This window comes from Lycium barbarum, chromosome 6 (assembly GCF_019175385.1).
Source record: "Lycium barbarum isolate Lr01 chromosome 6, ASM1917538v2, whole genome shotgun sequence".
NCBI classification, from domain to species: domain Eukaryota; kingdom Viridiplantae; phylum Streptophyta; class Magnoliopsida; order Solanales; family Solanaceae; genus Lycium; species Lycium barbarum.
This window is the reverse complement of record NC_083342.1, coordinates 105,792,028-105,813,007: the sequence shown is the minus strand read 5'-3', so window position 1 is coordinate 105,813,007 and position 20,980 is coordinate 105,792,028. Positions and strand designations below refer to the sequence as shown.

The 20,980-nt window shown below is 35.1% G+C and overlaps 1 protein-coding gene across 5 annotated transcripts; it reads left to right on the top strand.

The window, feature by feature from the left end:
• The first annotated feature begins 5,518 nt into the window (after positions 1-5,518).
• On the top strand, positions 5,519-20,472 carry LOC132645223 (phytyl ester synthase 1, chloroplastic-like). 5 transcript variants are annotated; one of them, XM_060362077.1, is made up of 14 exons: positions 5,519-5,678; positions 5,864-6,349; positions 6,602-6,653; positions 8,482-8,537; positions 9,347-9,505; positions 9,606-9,710; positions 10,170-10,276; positions 12,450-12,571; positions 13,261-13,369; positions 14,541-14,671; positions 16,095-16,464; positions 18,523-18,636; positions 19,790-19,887; positions 19,983-20,472. In XM_060362077.1, the coding sequence occupies exons 2-14, from the start codon at positions 5,950-5,952 to the stop codon at positions 20,281-20,283; spliced, it is 2,124 nt and encodes a 707-aa protein (XP_060218060.1). In that variant the 5' UTR covers positions 5,519-5,678; positions 5,864-5,949; the 3' UTR covers positions 20,284-20,472. The 5 variants fall into 5 exon arrangements, with proteins under 5 accessions (XP_060218060.1, XP_060218062.1, XP_060218061.1 ...); XM_060362079.1 differs by having other exon boundaries at positions 5,537-5,678; positions 5,943-6,349; XM_060362078.1 differs by having other exon boundaries at positions 5,549-5,721; positions 5,943-6,349.
• The last annotated feature ends 508 nt before the right edge of the window (positions 20,473-20,980 follow it).

Sequence of the window (20,980 nt, the reverse complement as noted above, 5' to 3'; positions counted from 1 at the left end):
CATCGTTTTTCAAATAAGAGGACAGTTTATTTGTCATTACTCATTATAAGCACGCTGGCCATCTTGTCACAACGGAGGGATGTAACTTGTAAGTCATAAAAAAATTACTCCCTCCGATTCAAAAAGATTATTTTTTTTTAATTTGGCACAAAATTTAAAAAATAAAGGAAGATTTTTGAAATATATGGTCCAAAACAAGACTTAAATATTTGTATGACTGTAAATCATCTCATAAAGTTAAATTGTTTATAAATATAGAAAGTGGATAATCTTTTTAGAATAGACTAAAAAGGAGAAGAGGATAGTTTTTTTGAGACAGAGGGAGTAACTTGTAAGTCATACATTCTTAATTTTTTCCATTTTCTTTTGGTTTTATACTTAAGATAAAATGTCCTAAAACTTAGTCACGTGGTGGTTCATCTAGTGATTTTTTTTTTTTGGGGTAAAATTAATACTCCATAAAAATCATCATGGTGATGCGCCAAGTCACTTTGCTTTATTTTATATCAATAAATTCACTTACCTATGGAGTGCTTTATTTTTCTTAAAAGTAACAAATGTCGAAAACATACATAAAACCACCGAAAAGTTCCACTCTATATAAAATGGGTGTTTTATGTAGCTGAATATCCATTTTGGCCCACAATAATTAATAGTATATAAAATGAAGTGGAATTTTCTGGTGGTTTTATGTATGTTTTCGGCGTGGGTGACTTTTTAAAAAACAAAGTACTCCAATAGCTAAGTGACTTTATTAATATAAAATAAAATAAAGTAATTTTACTAGATAAATTCATCAAGCCGAATGATCATTTGAGAAATACCGTGCACTTTCACAAAAAAAAAATTATTTTGTGTGTCAAACAACTGACAATAATTGTGTAAGATTTACTTTTTATTTCAAAAGTTAATGAACCTAATAAAAGTGTAAGATTTGTATCACAACTATTATCAATTGCTTGAGGACAAAATTTTCCACTTTTCACGGGTTAAGATTCCCGCCAATAATTTTTGCTCCGGGACTATCTAAGATCATAACTATTTGAAATGTTTTTTTTTTTTTTTTTAAAGATATATTTTTCTATCTTTCTCATTCCAAGTTTTAAAGCCTGGGTTCTGAATGTTACCATGGTAGAAGAGTCCGGAACCAAAATACCCTTAAAAAAACTACTTTGAACCAAAATATTCCAACAAAAAAAATATTACAAAACTATTTTTAGCGCAGTATTTTACTGCGTTATAGAAGCTGTTAAAAAAAAAAAAATCTATAACGCAGTAAAATATTGCGTTATAGAAACAGTACCAAAAAAAAATTGGTCAACTTTATTTTTTGCAACACTTAGTGTTTTTTTCATACTTTGACCAATGATTAGTCGTGTGTCAAGACTCCGAAACGTCAATATTTTATATAGAACCTGATATTTTTTTCTGCGTACAATAATATAGGCTCAATACATCAATGATACGTAAACGTTCGGATCGTCATTTTAGGGGTTGAAAAGATGCCCGAAGTAAGTTTTATTTGTAAACTTTAAGTTTAAGTGTTCTATATACATAGACGTCCATTTTTGTTTGAAGACTTGTTGTCATTAGCTTAAAGTTTTTTATTTTTAGGGTTTAGATTTAAGTGTGTTAATTTTTAACGCGTAACTTTATTTTGAATATACGCGGTTTTTTGCGCTCGGACGTCTGATTTACGCGTTTTTTTTTTTTTTTGGCAACATATTCGGAAGAAAGTTACGCATTAAAAAATAACACACTTAACGAACTTAGTGTTTTTTTCCATAAAAAGATCGCAACATCTTATTTTAATAAATCTTTTCTTTGCAGCGCTTAGTGTTTTTTTCATACTTTGACCAATGATTAGTCGTGTGTCAAGACTCCGAAACGTCAATATTTTATATAGAACCTGATATTTTTTTCTGCGTACTATAATGTAGGTTCAATACATCAAGGATTCGTAAACGTTCGGATCGTCGTTTTAGGGGTTGAAAAGGTACCCGAAGTAAGTTTTGTTTAAGGTTTAAGTGTTTTATTTTTTAAGGTTTTGATTTAAGCGTGTAATTTTTTAATCAAGACATACCTTTATTTTGAATATAAATATAATTCTAAAAAATATAGGGAGAAAAGCTAGTTGTAAAGTGGTCAAACTTTAGATGGTCATAACTTTGCGCTCGGACGTCCGATTTACGCTTTTTTTTTTTAAACTTGCGTAGTTTTTCGAGATCTATGCGGACAAACGGCCACAAGGCGGTTTGGCCGAGCCGATTTTTAAAAAAACACCTTTTATCCCATTCAATTTTAATTTTTCTCCAAATTGGCGTGAAATTTTCAGTTTTATTTACTTATAATATGATGATACGCAATAGATTTCAACGTAAAAATCCCGGGGTAATGTAGCTGTGAATGTCAATTTCACTTCTGCGGTTTCAATTTTTGAAAATAAAGCTGACTAATTTTCTCGACATATAAAGTTGACTAAAATAACCTTACAGTCAAACACTAAGTTTTTTCAAACAAAACTTACTTCGGGCACCTTTTCAACCCCTAAAATGACGATCCGCACGTATACGTATCCTTGATGTATTGAGCCTACTTTATTGTACGCAGAAAAAAATATCAGGTTCTATATAAAATATTAACGTTTCGGAGTCTTGACACACGACTAATCGTTGGTTAAAGTATGAAAAAACACACTAAGTGTTGCAAAAAAAAATTTGCCAATTTTTTTTAGTGCTCGCTATTTTACTGCGCTATACAAACAAAAAAAAATATTCTTTAGCGCCGTAAAATACTACGCTAAAGCAGTTAAAAACCTTTTGACAATGGCTTTATATTCAATAAATCTAAACCCTAAAAATAAAAAACCTTAAGCTAATGACAACAAGTCTTCAAACAAAAATGGACGTCTATGTATATAGAACACTTAAACCTAAAGTTTATAAATAAAACTTACTTTGGGCACCTTTTTAACCTCTAAATGACGATCCGAACGTTTACGTATCCTTGATGTATTGAGCCTACATTATTGTACGCAGAAAAAAAATCAAGTTCTATATAAAATATTGACATTTCGGAATCTTGACACACGACTAATCATTGGTCAAAGTATGGAAAAAATACTAAGTGTTGCAAAAAATAAAGTTGGCCAAATTTTTTTTATTTTTTGGTACTGTTTTATATAATGCAGTATTTTACTACGTTATAGATTTTTTTTTTTAACAGCTTCTATAACGCAGTTAAATACTGCGCTCCGTCCCCATGAACTGCTTTAGCGCAGTAAATTACTGTGCTAAAGGTAGTTTTGTAACATTTTTTTTGTTGGGATATTTTGGTTCAAAGTAATTTTTTTGGGGGCATTTTGGTTCCGGACTCATGGTGGAAGAGCTGAAGCAAGTAATATATGCTAATTCAATTTGCTAGAACAGCTGAAGAAAAATAAATAATGGGGCTGTCCCTTTTTTTCTTCTCAATAATCTCAAGTTCACATTTCTCATTAATAAATAGAAACAGTAATTTAAACAAAAAAATCAAGAACACAACTAGACCACGTTTCTGATACTATAAATGCAAAATATGACAACAGGCGCGCTTTTGAGTGCTTTGAATCCAAGGAGGAGAGACGTAACTGCTCTTTTTTGTATTTTAGTAACTATAAATAGCAGCCGTTAGATTCTATTTTGATGATAATGTGGCATGATCTTAAGTAACCATTGAACAAGAACTGGAGAAAAAACTACTGGAGGGAACGTGTTTCATACCTCCACCTCCCCCAGAGCTTTGTCTGTTCTTGATTAACTATGAAACATTGGTGTTCAGTTTACTATCGTTTGGTTGTAAACCTCTTTTTGGCCACGCATCTAACTAAAGTTTGTGTCTGAATGCTTTGGTTGTTTCACAATTGACGTGATTAGATGTGAGATAGTTAGCTATTCGCTTTCTGGTTGTGTTTGTTGGGTTTTAAAGACCCTTAAATTGTTGGGTTAAGAGGCTAATCTAGGATTTTTAGAACGGGCAATTCGCGGGAATGCCCTTATTTTGGGATGGTCTTTAATTTTTGTCCCTCAAATTGGTTGTCTTTTATTTTTACCCTTCACCTAATATCATCAGGTTTGGGGTTCGAATCCGGCTTAGTTAAAAAAAAAAAAAATGCAAGGCAGAGTTCTATAGCAAAATTAGGCCTCAGGCAGAATTTTGAATGCAAAACTCTACCTGCAACAAAATTTTGAATGAAAAACTCTACCGACCTCTACATGCAGGCAGAGTTTTGGACTCTACCTTAAGGTAGGCAGAGTTTTGCATTTAAAATTTTGTCTGTAGGTAGAGTTGCATGCAAAACTCTGTCTTGCGAATCCAAACTTCTACCTTGCGAAATCTTTTTTTTTTTGTTTTTTACTGAACTGGTGTTCGAACCCAGAATCTTGAGGTATTAGGTGAAGGGCAAAAATTAAAGACCAGTGCTTTTGAAGGGCAATCCGCACAAAAAAATGATTTGGAACATGGATGCACCAGTAAAAAAAAAGTATTAAGTGGGAATTGATCCTTAGTCTTCTAAGATAAATAGCTACTTTTTTTTTTTTTGCGGATTGCCCTTCATATGGACTGGTCTTTACTTTTTGCCCCTCAAATCGCTGGTCTTTCATGTTTGCCCCTAATTCTCAAAATTTGTGAGCCAATGTACCCTTATTCGCTGGTCTACAAAACCAGAGATTCTGGATTCGAACCCTAGCAGAGTTAAAAAAAAAATCGCAAGGCAAGATGTATAGAAACTATGCTTATTCGGGCAAAGTTACATAGAAACTATGCCTTGCGGCATATAGTTTTGTAGGATGCCGTGCAAGACATAGTTTTTTCTATGTAACTTTGCCCGAATAGGTATAGTGTCAATGAAACATTGCCTTGCAAAATTAGGTCATAGATCCAAATTTTTTTTTTTTGTTTTTTGATGTCATGGATATTTTCGGCCACTATTTTATTACTTAAAGAGCCGAAAGGCAAAAATTAAAGACCTGCGAATTGAGGGGCAAAAATTAAAGATCACCCCAAGATAGGAGCAATCATCCGAATTGCCCAAATAACTCAAACTTCAACCAAGTGTAACATTTAGTATTCTTGTAGCCTGAGTGCCAACAATTAATATTATACCAATTTTAGAAAATATAAACATAAAAAATCTAATTTTATGGAGAGACCATGTGTTGACGTTCCCCAAATTTACCCCTGGTTGGGCTTTAAAGATGAGGTGGTGTGAATGAGAAATGGAGGAAAAATTGAAAATTTGAGCAAAGTTCATTTTGGATGAGAACTTTGTCCCTCGTAGAAGCACATCTTCTAGCTCATAAAGAGTTGAGAAGAGAGTCTCCCCTCGCGCCGTTATCGTCGCTCTACTACGACGTTGGTCAAATGATCTGATTGATTGATAAAATATTCTCAAAGGTCATTTCGTAATTTCGGAAAAGACAGGGCCTTTATGAACAGACACCAAACTAGTTCCAAACAGGTATTTTTGCTCAAAATTGTGGCTATAAATACAGAGGCAATGCCTCAGTTTCTGCATCGAATTTTTCAACTATTGCATACTTTCTTACAAAACAAAAGTTGTTTCTTTGTGTTATTTGTTACTGACTTTGAGTTTGACAAAGTGGTACGCGTTTGAGGTACCGCTACTCTTGCGACAGGTATATCTGTTTTATTCTGGAAGGAAGTAATCCATAACCTCAGGTACAATGAGGGGATTAAATTTCTTAAGGACACACAGTGAATTCTGTGGTCTCGGATATTTTCAATTTTCTGCATTTTTGGTTTTTCCAGTTTACTGGTTTTGAACACACTATACTAACACTGTTTTCATAAACATATGTAGAGAGAAGACCTATCTTTTGGAGCCTATTCAGTACATGTTCAAAAGTTTGAATTTTGCAGTTTGTGGTCATTGATTGCAGACATATTATGGTTTCTCTTCCGCAAAATTTCTGGGCAGCCCCTCATTTTGCTCGTCACCCAGGCTATAAGCCTCAGTGTATATCTCGAATCACGTGCTTAGCTAGCAGGGACTCCACATTTTTGCCTTCAGATTCTGTTAAAGTTAATGGTGTGTCCTCTATTGAGGAAAAGGAGAAAAGTATCCCTGTAGTTGATGTGCAAAATGATCATTTGGATAAGAGCAAGGAGGACATGCGAAACAAGTTGGAACCCCTTTGGGATGATGGATATGGAACTCAAACTGTTAAGGATTATCTTGAGATAGGATTGGAGATTATTAAGCCCGATGGAGGTCCTCCGCGGTGGTTTACTCCCATATCAGCTGGTCCTCCTTTGCAAGAATCTCCTCTCCTACTTTTTCTGCCTGGTAATCTTCAAAATCAAAAGAAAAATAACACTGGAACAGAGCTTTTATATTAGTTTAGTAGTACGGATAGGGGAATTAATATCAGTATGATAGTCCTAAAATTTGTGGAAAGCATTTGAATCAATCCGATGTAGCAGTACATTTCAGCAAGTCATGCATGCTGTTCCAAGGATACAGTTTTTATTGTTAAATTTGTGAAGGTTTTTTCTAGCATTTTTGGATGAATAACTAGAAAGCAATGTCAATGAATAGGAACGGATGGCACTGGCATGGGTCTTGTTTTGCATGAAAAGGCTCTTGGGAAGTAAGTTCCGCACACTCTTCTATAACATGTAATAATACTTGACTGGTTCTGGTATTATTCCTATTCTACAAGTATGAGATACTGTAACATAAGCTGGCCTCTTAAAATCATGCATAAATAATAAATAGGAGACCAATGCCAATACTTTTCTTGTCAATATAGCTAAGATTAATTGTAGTATAAGATCAACCCCAATTGCCTTAGGCCTAGCTTATTTGTTCGCCACTTACTTTTCTGCATCTTAAATGTTGCAAAAAGCATTTCTCATGCCTTAAAGCATATATGAATGATTATATTTAGTGGTCTGTATCAGAGGCGGATCCAGGATTTATAGGTTCCGGGTGCCACTCTATTGTGAAAGTAGATGTATTGCAATTTACATGGTCCAAATAGAATAAAACATTTGATCGGTTGGATCAACTATGGCTTGTAGTTCTAGTTGTTTGTCTTTTCGATTTACATAGGCAAATATTATTCCAAGTATTATATAGAACTAACTCAAGTTTACAAGCATAATTACTCCTCCTCGTACATAAAGAAGATTTCTTTTCTAAATCAGCGTGAACCAAGGCTACCCTTTTTTTTTTGTATTTTGTTAAATCATTTAATAAAAATAAAACAACATGTAAAACTAAATATAAGAAACAAAATGGAAGAGAAGCTGGGCAGTAAGCCAGTAACAGAATCTATGTATACTAAATGTTTTAAAAATTGTAGCAGCAGGGATTGAACTCAGGCCGTTGGGGTGGCTAACCAGGCGATTAGCCACAGCCCACAGGCACCACAGACTCCCTTTGTTCTCCGGGTGGCACAAGTAATATCTATAAGATTTATTATACATATATACATATATATACAAAGTTTTCACCGAGGAGTTTGGGTGGCGTGGCACTCCCACTGTCCTACATAGATCCGCCCCTGGACTCTATATCTTACACTGTAATCTTCACATATTTAGAACTATCAGTTGAGTTTGATATCGTGTCTGTTTCTTGTCCTTCAATGCCATTCGTGGCTTTGACGTAGTGAGCTCCAAATAATTAAATACTCTTGGAGCTTGATATCCAAGTGCTATGATTGTGTAGTCGAAAAACTATTGGTGATTCCCATGCTTTGTAAAAAGGTATTGGCTTTCGTAATGGCATCATAAACTTTTATTTATTTGCTTTATAAATTGCTCAATTATAACAGCTGATGACTATGTACTTCAGCAAGTCAGATCAGACAGTGGATGACTATTTATTGTGTTAAATCAAATTGACTTTGCCATGTTACTGTAGCGTGTAAGAAAGTACAAAGTGGGAACGCTTTGGTAGTTTATGTTTAGGACTTCAATGTGTGTTTTTATCCAAGAATGGAATGTAATTGTATTTTCTGCTTGTTGTTCTTATCAAAGATAGGGCACAATGGAAGAAAAAAATTCATATAGGTGATATCTACTACTGGGGAATAAAGTTTGGTCTTGTTAAAGAATTTCTAATATTGTTATTACTATTATTTATATATGCTTAACTTATTCTTCCCTTTTAGTTTTATTTTGTATGATGGTGACATGAGTTGAGGTTAACCGGAGAAGTGATAATTCGTAGAGCCAACCCCAATTTGTTTAGGATTGAGGCATAGAAGTTGCTGCTGCTTGTTGTGCATACCCTGTGCCTCTTACTATGACTATAAATACCTGTGGTAGAAAAGTTAGTTAACCTTTTCTATATGCCATGATGCTTAATTTTCATATAATTGGGCTCATTACTCTGTGGTTAAACAGTTCAGTGGCCCTTTTCTTAAATACTTCAGCGCAAATTCTTGACTGAAGATTTGCTTGTTGCAGAGTTTTTCAGGTTTGGTGCTTGCATATTCCTGTGTATGATCGAACACCGTTTGACGGTATAACATTTTTTCCCCTTATTTAGTGCTTTGTGCATATATTGGTTGGTTCAATGAGAAGGCATCTATGGGGAATTTATATTTATATTTGTAGTAATTATCGATTTAGAAACTTTACCATACAATCACAGAGCGAAAGAGATTACTGTTAAAAAGCTTCATAGGTTTTTGGATTTGCAAGGTTGATAGAAAGAATTAGGGGGACTACTTGAAGAAGATACATTGAGGCTGATGGAAGGAAATCAATGTAGAGGGCTGTATTTGATGTTCTGTATGTCTCTCCAATTATCTCACATATGTCTCTCTTTCAAATGATCAAATTAAGAAGCAAACTATTTGACCACACACTTAGCGAATAAAGATTGCGGAGGGAAGAAATTGGAGTTTAATGTTTCTTGTCTTCTGTTTTTTTTTCTTCTTTCAATCTGTTGTCTTTGGGGACTTCTTATGGGGGATGGGGGGCACGGAAAGGACTGGGTACAAGTTGGGAGGTTCTTTATAGTTGTCTTCGTATGGTTAACGCCAGCTAAAGCTTTAAAAATATGAAGAAATGCTAAAGGTTTACTTTTTACTGTTTTGGAGAGTGGAGTTCAGGAAAGTAGAATGATGGTTTGTGTGGGTTCAGGTACTTGGGTGTTTGGCTTTTACAGTTCGGAATTTTGGATTTCAGCTATGACCTCAGAATATTTACTTTGACATATGTTGATTTTATCTGAATGCGTTTTGGTTATGGATCATCTGCATGTGAGATTTACTACAGCTGGAAAAGAAGAAAGTTTACGGTTATAGTCTATTTGCTTAATTTATAGAACTGGTGAATTTTGTCGAGAGAACTGTGAGGCTGAAGCACGCTTCATCTCCAAACAAGCCAATTTATTTAGTTGGAGATTCATTTGGAGGGTGCTTGGCTCTTGCTGTTGCTGCTCATAACCCTAAGATTGACCTTGTTCTGATATTAGTTAATCCAGGTAAGGTATCATAAAGAGAGCCTTTTCTTATTGTAACTCTTTTTGGCATGCCACTGTATTTATGATCCATTATCTAATTCTTAGTTTCTACATTTTTCAGCAACTTCCTTTGGGAAGTCACAGCTCCAACCTCTGCTTCCTCTTCTAGAGTCTTTGCCTGATGAAATTCATGTTATGGTCCCTTATCTTATGAGCTTTATTATGGGTATAATTCATCTCCTGCTGAAATATAACTGTCTCTAGCTAACAAGTTTAATCTTGGTGCATTTGTTGAGATGTTTCTTTGATTTCTGACCTTAACAAGATCTGTTTTGCTATTCTTGTAATTATAGTCCTCAATTGATGGTTGACATTTTCCTCTTAACTAATAATATTTCATGTGTTCATAGTGTAGATATTTCTTCTATTAGAAACTTGTACCGCGCATATAATCTTGATTACTCCTCTGAGTAATTTGAGAACTTAATTTGGAGCCATAAATCAATCCAAAACTGAATTGCTTATCGTTTATTAGCTCTTGTTGATCTATTCCTGTTCGAAAAGACGAAAATTGTGTCGAAGAGGATACGTGTTTTACCCTTTTGTTCTGCCCTTTTTACTTTACATTCATCAGCTACTGGCAGTTCTTCATATCATCAACAAAATAATGTCATTTCTGCATCAGGTGATCCAATGAAGATGGCGATGGTTAACATTGATTCCATGCTTCCTCCTGGACAAATTATTCGACGTCTCTCTGACAACCTCACTAGTTTGCTGGCCTACCTCCCTGTAAGATCTGCTTGTATACAGTTTCTTTTTTTTTTTTTTTTTTTTTAAATGTCAATAAAATTATTTACCTTATCAAAAAAAGCTCTGCTTGCATTAGTTTGATTCGTCCTGGATATAGGCTTCTCTAGTGCTATAGAAAGACTTCAGTATACACTGTGGCTTCAGCATTATCATATAGTAACTGCTAGTTTCAGTTTTTTCCCATTCATTCTCTATGACAATAACTATGAGATTAACCAAAACGATAGTTCAGACCAAGCTTGGCTATCAAATAAGAACAAAATTCCTTGTATGAGTGACATAACTTTTCATGACTTGATTGCAACAACACTAGATATGTCCAAGACAGTGAATGACACATAACATGGAACTAAATATCTCAGCTAAGTACCCGATAAAAAGTTGCTCATAATTTGTATGTACTCATTAGATGTTTCTTAACTCATTGTGGGATTTCAGCTCTCTGTATTTTGTGGATAATCTTCCACTTTCTTCTTTTATTATGAAGTTGAAAATTCTTTATCTGTTTGACTTTTAAAAATAGTTGTCTAAAGAGAACCAAGTAAAGTTCAAACAATCTCACTCTGTATTAAGTTAAACGTCAGATCACAAATTTCTGTATATTAAACTACATTCCGTAATTCAGCTAATTGAATAGAAATAATGGAGAAACAGTCACGGTAATCATGCGACTCAACTTTGCGATCTCATGGGTTAAGGCAAAATGTAGATGAAAAACGGAGAGCAGTTAGAGGGTAATGAAAAGATTTTGAAGCCTTCAAAATTTATTCTAAGACATGTAGCCTTAGCCGAGGCAGGTGCAAAGAACAGGAAAAGAATGGAAGATAAAGATATAGAAGAAGTGTACAGTTGACACTGATGCCTCTTTCCCTTTAAAGCCATTTTTTCTCTGGCGTATGAGTACCCTTGAAATATTAAATGTAAGTGATTAGGTTGAAGACTCATACAATCAGGTATTAATTAGAGTTTGTATTATTTAATATAAGAAAGGGAAGATCTGTAGCCAAAGCTATCTCTATCTTTTTTCCTCTATTTTCTATCGTAAACTTGAAAAGTGTATGAGTAGGTTGCTTATTGTTTTGTGTTACATAATATAAACATATCCAAAGGTTAGTGTTTTCAAAAGCCAAAAGCGAAAAAAGCGAAAAAAGAAGAAGAAAGAGAATCCAAAAGTGAGAAGTGAACCACACAATTCATCAAAAATACAAAGATTACTAACTATAATTACTAGCTTCAGCATCCAATACAGAATTATGACATTGTTAAAACAACAAATCAAATTAAAACATCACTAAAAGTAGTTTGAACAAGGCCACAGGAAGATAACTTAAATTGAATAATTGATTTTCAATTTTCAATTGATCAGTTGTAAAAATAATTAATTCTCAGAAGAACTTTATGTTTAATTAATCCAGAAACTCTACTAAGAGAGTAGAAAATATAAACCCAAAATTAGAAGTTGCAGCACATGACTTACATGCTAGAAGAAGAAGAAGTGTCATTCTTTCAAGAAGGAAAAGAAGAAGATAGAGAAATAAAAGCAATCGAATAAAAGGCGTAACACAATCCAGAAAATTGAAGAAAAAAGACAATAATCATGATAAGTAAAATGTTGAAGCATATGTGGAGAGGAGTACTAATACTCAATGAATAAAAGCAATATTTTTCCTCCCATTCCTCGCTTATTCTTTCATCTTTTGTCTCAATGTCAGTTCAAGGAACCCTTGCTTGATCACTTTGTGCCTCATTTTTCCATATGCATGATACTTTGAAGCGTATTGCTTCCCCTCGTGAAGCAATAACCACTCGCTTTGCAGCAACCCATCACCTTAATCAATGCATTGATGGCTTTTAATAATACTGTTTAAAAATATATTGGAGAGTTGACGATAACCATAAAATTCTTCTTGGGCATGGAGGAGTATGGATATTCCTTTTGATCACTTAAGCAACCAAACTAGTTAGCTTCCTTTTATTCATAAGCTGGGGTTAACACACCTGGTGGAAACAATTCTTAAATGGGGTACAGTATCTAGCATGATTAAGCTCATGTTGGGATAGTAAAATGATTTGAAATTTTATGTCTCTTGCTCCAATAGGAAACTGCATAGCATTCATGTTACAGTAATTGTATCCCCCTCCGTTTCTTCAGGGCTTAGCTGATATCATACCGAAGGAAACTCTTCTCTGGAAGTTGAAGCTTCTTAGATCTGCTTCATCTTATTCAAATTCCCGCCTCCATGCTGTTAACGCTGAAGTACTTGTGATTGCTAGGTCTGATCTCTGTCCTCTTTATATTATTGTGAGTGAATTTTAGTGCAAGATGTAGGTTAAAGCTTTTTTCTCAATTCTGAAGATTTGTACACTAGGCCTTGCAGTAATCCCTCAGAGGTCTTTCTAGACCAATAAACTGAAGAATCAGTTTATGTTTCTTCACCTTTTCTTCTTTGGTTTTCTTTTTATCATTTTTTGTTACTTCAAATATCTTGCACTACAGTGAAGGTCAGGTTCATGAGTACAGTCCATTGTGGAGTAGTTTTATCAATTGCTTTATGAAATTGCAATAATCAGTTTCATGTGTTGTAGCTGGGACAATAACTCATGCAAAACTAAAGGTGAAATACACTCTCTACTTAGGCATTCATCAGTAATTTGTTAATCTTTAGAGGGGTCATAATAGTTAATAAGCATCAATTCTTTCCATAATAATTATCAATTTAGGTTCCATGACGTGTTTAACATTTGTTAGTTGATGTTCTGAAAGATTAAAAAGATCTCATGAAACCTAAATTGATATATATCCTTGTGAGTATAATTCTGCCCTGTGAGGGAAAACTGAGAATGATGCTAAAATCTTCTGTAGGATATTCTCTCTGTATTCCATGTTTGCATGAGCTTGAATTTTTTCTACCTAGTGGATAAATATTTTTGAAGAAGTGATGGAATTGAATTGCAATGTATAGTGGCAAGGATAACATGTTTCCAAGTGGAGATGAAGCTCAGAGGCTTGCAAATTCATTAAGAAACTGCAAAGTACAATACTTCAAAGACAATGCGCATACTATTTTATTGGTAGGTGAGGAGTTCTTCTCCTTTTGGGATCTTATCATGCTGCTTCGTTTTTTTTCCAGAATAGCTATCTGCTTTCTTCAAGTAGTTATTTTCCTTAGTATATATGTAGTAAATTTAATTCAATGGTTTCTGTAGAGAGCCTCAATAACTTATTATTGTTTTTAAACTTGAAATTTGATAATTTGATCTAATTCTTAATTGTTTTTCTGTTCTGGCTGGCAGTAATCCTAGAAATAGATATTGAGACAATTTTGGATTCTTATTTAAACCTCTTATATTTTGATTACCATGAAATCCCGAGGGCGGATGACCAACGGTTCGAAACTTGGTGGTTATTGGATAATGGGCCCGCCCCTCTACCCTTCTTCACTTAAATGATAGGCTTTTTTTTTTGCAGCAGAATTCGAACTCATGGCATGTGCCTAACCCGCATATCACATTTTTGCGCTGTTACCACTAGGCTAAAGCCTCTGGTGGTTTGAAGTAAATAAGCTGTTCGCAAATTATTTAAACTTTATATGGACTATTCCACCTTCAAATATATGACAGCGCTTGCTACTTACACTTCTTAGTTTTCAAAGTGAGAACCTTTGAGTAATGTAAAGCATTTCCATAAGCACAAGTCTGTCTGGACGTAAAAGTAGCTTTAGAAAAATTAAATAGTCCATTTTATACAACTACTATTAATTATCATATAGAGGGCCTTCTTCTGTTTCTTTGTTCATTATTCTTTTATTGTAGTATAACTTATCTATCTTTACATACCTCTTCCGTGCGCTCTCTAAAATTTAAAGCTACAATGGTATCTGATATTCATGCCCGGCGAGGGTTAAGATAAATTGGCACCTATTCCTTCTCCATTTCAATTATTGTACATCCTCAATGCATGAGTGGGTGAATGGACAAATCATCTTCTCTTTTTTTTGGCGCTAAATGTAGATGAAACTCTATTTTTTCTCCTCTTCTCTGTTTTAGCTTTTTAAAGTGGTCTGACACCAATGGAAAATCTAATCAAAAGGCAGAACATTAGAGCTTTTTTGGGATTCTTGTGTTTCGTGATGAGTCTGGTGACTGGTAGTTTTATTTCTGCACTATGACCTTACACTATGTGGACGGATTCTGTTGGGGGAAGTTTGTAGCAGTTGGGTTGATTGCCATTTTTACTGTGCAGGAAGATGGTATTAATCTGCTATCCATCATCAAAGGTACTAGCAAATATCGTCGTAAAAAAAGGCATGATCCTGTCATGGATTTTCTTCTTCCTACTATGTCAGAGTTCAAGAACACAATCCAGGACTATAGGTAATTTGAGCATAAGCTGAATCAGGCAAATAGTTGGTTGCAGTAGCCCATTGACATAAGCTTATCCTTTACCTTTTTCTATTTTGGCCTATGGTTCTTCTTTATTTTCTGGTTCTTCTCTTTCCCTTTTAATTTCCAAGTTCTGTTTTTCCCTCTATGGTCTGTGGTGGAATACATACCTTGGCGAGCAAATGCAATTTACACAAATGAGGGTCAACTTGAAATAGAGCACAACATTAACCTAATTGAAATACTAATTGTGAATCCCACCTAGTTAGACCAAAAAATTCAAATAACCTTAATTTGTTCTCCTTTAATAATTGTTAGAGTGGGTTAGAGTCCACATTGGTTGGGGAATGGAGTGGTGGTTTACTTATATGGACTTGGGAAATCCTCCCCTCTTGAGCTAGCTTTTTGGGTTGAGTTAGGCCCAAGTATCATATCTTTACATGGTACCAGAGCCAGGTTCATCCCTGTTTGGGCTCCCGGTTCACGCTCCCGTCAGGCCTGGGCGTGAAGGGGGGGCGTTAGAATGGGTTGAAGTCCACATTGGTTGGGGAATGGACTTGTGGTTTACTTGTATGGATTTGGGCAATCCTCCCCTCATGAACTAGCTTTTGGGGTTGAGTTAGGCCCAAGTGTCATATCTTTACAAATAATAAAGACGATCCAGGCAGAAAGGAGTATATTAGACAATCGGCGATAATTCCTATGTTGATTTGCATTTTGAACAATATAATAGTCACCGCCTAAAAAGTTCCACAATAGGCCAAAGTATATGTCCGTTTTCTTTATGGAACAGAATTTTCTCTGTGAATGCGCAATGAGGTATAATTTGAAATATTTCTAATGAGAGAAAGTAACATGTTAAAGTTTGTTCAAACATATGATCTCCATTTTGTTCACATACCATCTAGTTCTGTAGTATTTTTTTCTTTTAATTCTTAATAATAATTTTAATCAGAAGGAAAGAATCAACGCGGAAAAGGTGTTAGGGAAAAAAAAACAATATCATGTTGCACACATGTTTATTACCTAATCTCTTTTAGAAAACGATAAGATAACATGTGCAAATTCTGCACTGTGGACCTGCTAAGGTGTGAGGAGTCTGATCCCTTGATGAGAGTGCTTAATTGAATTCTGAACCTATAGCGTCCGTCACTTTGGGACGAAATCTATCATTACATCAAAACGCTCATGCTCCTTTATTTGGTCATGGTAAGGAAGAAATTGAACTTCAGGCAATCCGATGTCTAGGAAAGTCTTGGGTCATGAAGCTATAATCTTAATTGCGTTAGTCTTTCTTTCCCTTCTATACGTCAATCCAATTCACATCCTTTCAGCTCCCTTTTTAATTTATAATGCATGCCTCTTAGTATCTTGCACCTTCAGGCTAATATTATGCAAAAAAATGATGTTGCAGTTGGTATCTCAATTTTACTGGTCCTGTTATGCTGTCCACACTGGAAAATGGGAAAATTGTAAGAGGTCTAGCAGGGGTCCCACGTGAAGGCCCTGTATTGTTGGTCGGTTATCACATGCTTATGGGTTTAGATTCTATCCCTCTCGTTCTAGAATGTTTGAGGCAGAGGAAAATTTTACTTCGTGGTATAGCACATCCGGTATTGTTTACTCAGCGGACCGAGAGTCGAACTAATGAAAGCTCATTCAATGATCTGTTGAGACTATCTGGATTTATGCCTGTCAGTGCCAGCAACCTTTTTAAGTTGCTTGCAACAAAGTCACACATTCTGCTGTATCCTGGCGGTGCCCGTGAGGCCTTACATCGTAAGGTGTGTCATAATCTTCCCCTTGGTTAATCCCATATTCTATAATTCTCAAATTGGAAGCCTAGTACTATTACTGTTCATGCCTTCACATACTAGTCTGCTAAAATTGCTATCCACTTTAAAATCATTGTCAATTCCAGTTCCTTACATTTTTGCTAGGATGTGAATTACTGGTACTTAATACTGGATTCTCTGCTTATACATACATGTTCTTCTGTAATAGAGGAATTTATGCATAGTGGAGTCATGGACAACTAAAGTTCATTTTGCTTGTGAATTTGATGATGACATCTTGCAATGCAAAAATAACAAAGCAATGCCTTCTTGCTGGAAAAATTAAAGATCCATTAAAAAATGAAAAAGCTTATGTTTTCCGTCTACTGGGAAATCCCACTTTGGCTGACATTTGGTGATGAATGCCTGTCAATTCTTTACTTAAGTTAATGGTTGCATTGATGCTGTAGGAAAGTCTTCTGGTATATTAAGCAGAGAGGCTATGCCAAAAATATGATTGTCAATAGAAGGAACCCAGTCATTTGCAGTTACTGGAAACTCAAAGGCGCATGGAAAATTTATAAGGAGCAAAAGAGTCAGTTCTCAAGAACAATAGCTACTAAGGGTCTATACTACCACTTAGATCTGGAACCTACATGTTGATGCTCACAATTTCGATAGCCATATCAGTGATTTGAAGGAGATATCTCGAAAAGTATTTAGTGCACATTTAGGTCATAGCTCTCAGTTGTATAAAAGTATAGCTGCCCCTTCAAAGGCTCTAGCTTATTTATTTCTCCCGACTGCCCACACGAGGGGAAGGGAGTCCACATCCCATGCCATGCAATTTGTTTTTCTCCTTCTTAAGCTCCAGTTGAACACCACACTGTAGTAGTTGCTGGCATTTCTCCTTCGCATTTCTCTATAAAAGACAAGTTAAGAGGACACCATATTGCCTAGTGCAAACCTCCTTCCTTCTTCGAGCGGCTTGTAAGATTTTACTACGGTCTTTTTGTATCTCCTTCCACCTCTTCCAAGGAAGTGACACAATAGTTGATGAGTCATCGTAATGAATTCATTACAAATTACAAGTTGCCATAAAATACAACAAATGATTTTGCTAGAGAGAAGCCTAAATATAGTCCCAGGTTGATTTTCATATCGGATGTAAATGGTTTTTAGATGCCTTAGAGAATCCATGCCCTTCCTAAGTCTTGTAGAACCAAAGGTTTTCTCCAATTTATTGGATTGAGGATGTTAAGTTTTAAATTTTTATTTATTCTTTCTTTTCGTAAAGGAGTTGTTATCAAAGAAAAATAGAGTATTTACTATTGAAGGCGAAGTAACTGTAGAGAAAGGCACCCTAATTTTAATGGAAGTGTTGAATTGTGTGAACACCCTCATTCAAAAGTTTAAATTATTATAGATGAGATACTTCTATTTATTTAATTATGTCAATTATGTCTTTAGCACGCTGATGTACTGGTCATATTCTTTTTCATGGACCAATTACATGAATTTTTTTTACCAGGAGTATCGATGACGCTCAAATTCAAGACTTCTACTGGCTCTGGTACCATGTAGAAAATAAGAAAAGAGAAAGATGTATTGATTAATTGGCGATATGATGAGTGCATGACTCACTTTTAACTGTCAACACAATATACATGATATCTTGAAATATAACTCTATCCTCTATTGTTTTCACTAACAATACTTCACTTCTAACATAATAGCAAGCAGCTTATATTCTTGAACTGCCACACAACTGATCTGGTCATAGTCTCTTTTAATGGTATATTAGAACCGGTTCTTCCAATAACAAAGTGAGAATATCACCTTTTTTTTTGACATGTTTACTTGTAAGTGGTTTTTTAATTAATTTTGCTGTGCTGTTTTTTAACTGTTATTTACAAAGGTAAGTAGAAGAGAAAACCTGGTGACAGGCGGTCTTCCAGCGGACCTCATTAGAATGACAACAAAATAACAATAACCTCTTTGTCATCAAGTTAGGTTTTTCCTTGTTTATGCTATTTCCCTATGTTGATGGTTTTCTATTTGTCGCAGGGAGAAGAGTACAAGGTGATTTGGCCTGACCAACCAGAATTCATCAGAATGGCAGCAAAATTTGGTGCGACAATTGTGCCGTTTGGGGTTGTAGGGGAAGATGATATAGCACAGGTTTGTTAATTGTCCAACATATATTTTCTTTTGCAACATTAGAAGAAATAATTATGCTCTTTTGGTTCCTTGATGCTACTTCTCCTAAAAGCTTCGATCAAATATTTGTTAGCTTGTCTCCTTTCATATTTGGAAGTTGCAAAGAGTTTTCTCGTCTCTCGGGTACTTTGCATTTTCAGAGGAATTAATTTTGTAGTAGAAATTCACGCGTAGAAAAATAAAAGGAGAAGAACAAGGAGGAACTCTTCACTTATCCCCTTTAATCTGTATATAGTAACTGATTCAACTAAAAAATATTATTCTGAGTGGATGCTTCTTCCTTTTTCTCACCATTTCCTGTCCAAAGGGGTATGCTTGTACTTCTATCTCCCCTTTGTGCGATGAGCCAATGACAATCTCTATCTCAACCATCAGAAATCAGAAAACTAGTTATTTTTAACTGTTTAGATTTTTTCCGGTATTAACTGACTGATGCTTTCATCTGATGAGATGAACAAACTTGAACACTTTTTAAGCATTCTTTTTTTCCGATGAGAAAGGTTAACACTATTTTAGCGTTCTTTTTCTTTGAAACTTGTATATGTTTAATACCGCTGACCCTTATTTCATTTTCTTCTTTTTGTGAGGACACAAAGATGACAGTCCGATCTAGCCAGTGAGCCGGCATGTTTCCTTTATTTCAATATCATTCTTAACTTGTTTCAAGAAGTTAAAAGTCTTTATAATACATAATATCCAAAAGTGAATTAAAAATGAATTGTAAAAGATTTCCTTCTAGGAAGGTGGATAATCTAATTCCAAGAGGATAATACAATGGAGCTTTGAGCTTAAGGTCCTCAACTTCCCCCAGCCCTTTCTTGCCAACCTTAGCATTCCCCTAAGAAAGTTGTAGTTCTCTTCAAATAGTCCAAAAACAGAAATGTGGACATTCAAAATGGCAAAAAATGGAATGTGTTCTGTATACACAAGTTTTGCTTAATGCATGCCTTATAAGCTACAGTGCTCTTCATTTTCCAAATTATGAGGCTGGCCTCATAGCGAAAATAGAATAAGAGAGTGGGGAGCCGGAGAGGTTCTTTATACATGAACTTGGAACTAGTTTTATGCTATATCCCAATATATTATTGCCTGATCTTATTTGTTCTGATTGCAGTTAGTTCTCGACTATGACGACCTAAAAAATATTCCTATATTGGGTGATGGGATAAGGTATTATAACGAACATGCAGCGAGGAGTGGTTTAACAGTCAGGTCATTTCCTAATATTTGCTCCAAGCTCACTTGCTTCTTTCATTCTAAACCATTTATTGTAATATCCTTTAACCGTTCCATAAATGTTTCTATAGGACGGACATGGACGAGGAGGTCGCCAACCAAGCACTGTATCTCCCGGGTGTTTTACCTAAGATACCGGGTCGGTTTTACTACTTGTTTGGAAAACCTATTCACACAAAGGGAAGGAAGGACCTGGTGAAAGACAGAGAGAAAGCAAGAGAATTGTACTTGCAGGTAAAATCTGAAGTTCAAAATAACATGAATTATTTGCTTAAGAAAAGAGAGGAGGATCCTTACCGAAGCGTCATTGATCGGACCGTGCATAAAGCATTTTCTGCAACGTTTGATGATGTCCCAACATTTGATTATTAAGTGACCAGTTAGAAGTTAGATTTATTTTTTGGTAAATGATGTATATGTATTCATGGTTCAATGATATGTTGGATAGAACCATACAATCAGCAGAGTCAACGATTCACAAATTTTAGTGCTTCTTGATCCTGTGGGTCATCAGATTAAGTACCATACTTTTTAGATTATTGAATGTTTGATCCTACTTTAGTTGAGTTTCCAAGCTAAGCTACTGGCTAGGCTCCAGTCTGAAAACTCAACTGCAGTTACTTTTCCCAGTTAACATGTGCATCAACTGCAGCTGATCCACTACAACAATTTTGACATTTTCTAGTGAAGGGACATGAATCCGATCATTATAAACGTACTTAAAGTGACCAGATCTTTTTGGGATGGTTGAAGTCAAATTTTCAACTGTAGCCAGAGGATATATACTGTCCATAAATAGCATAATATTCGGATTCCAGACCTATTTGTTGGTTATCACAAGTTGTTTGGAGCTGAAGTTGGTGCATTTAACTGAAGAATTTGAGGGAGACAATTTGTGGTTCATTGTCTAGCTCATCCAGATATGTTTGCACCAGATTCTCTTTTAAATACATATATCCCCGTTTTAATTTATATGACATAGATTGACTGGACACGGAGTTTAAGAAAGAATTAAAATCTATTGAAACTTATGGTGTATACATTGTCACGACCCAAACCCCGCGGGCTG

Bases quoted from the DNA above. Each gene is read 5' to 3' on its own strand.
- LOC132645223 (XM_060362077.1), top strand. From the start codon at position 5,950: ATGGTTTCTCTTCCGCAAAATTTCTGGGCAGCCCCTCATTTTGCTCGT. The intron at 9,506-9,605 runs GTAAGGTATCAT...TACATTTTTCAG, and splicing joins TCTGATATTAGTTAATCCAG to CAACTTCCTTTGGGAAGTCA. The intron at 12,572-13,260 runs GTCTGATCTCTG...TGCAATGTATAG, and splicing joins GAAGTACTTGTGATTGCTAG to TGGCAAGGATAACATGTTTC.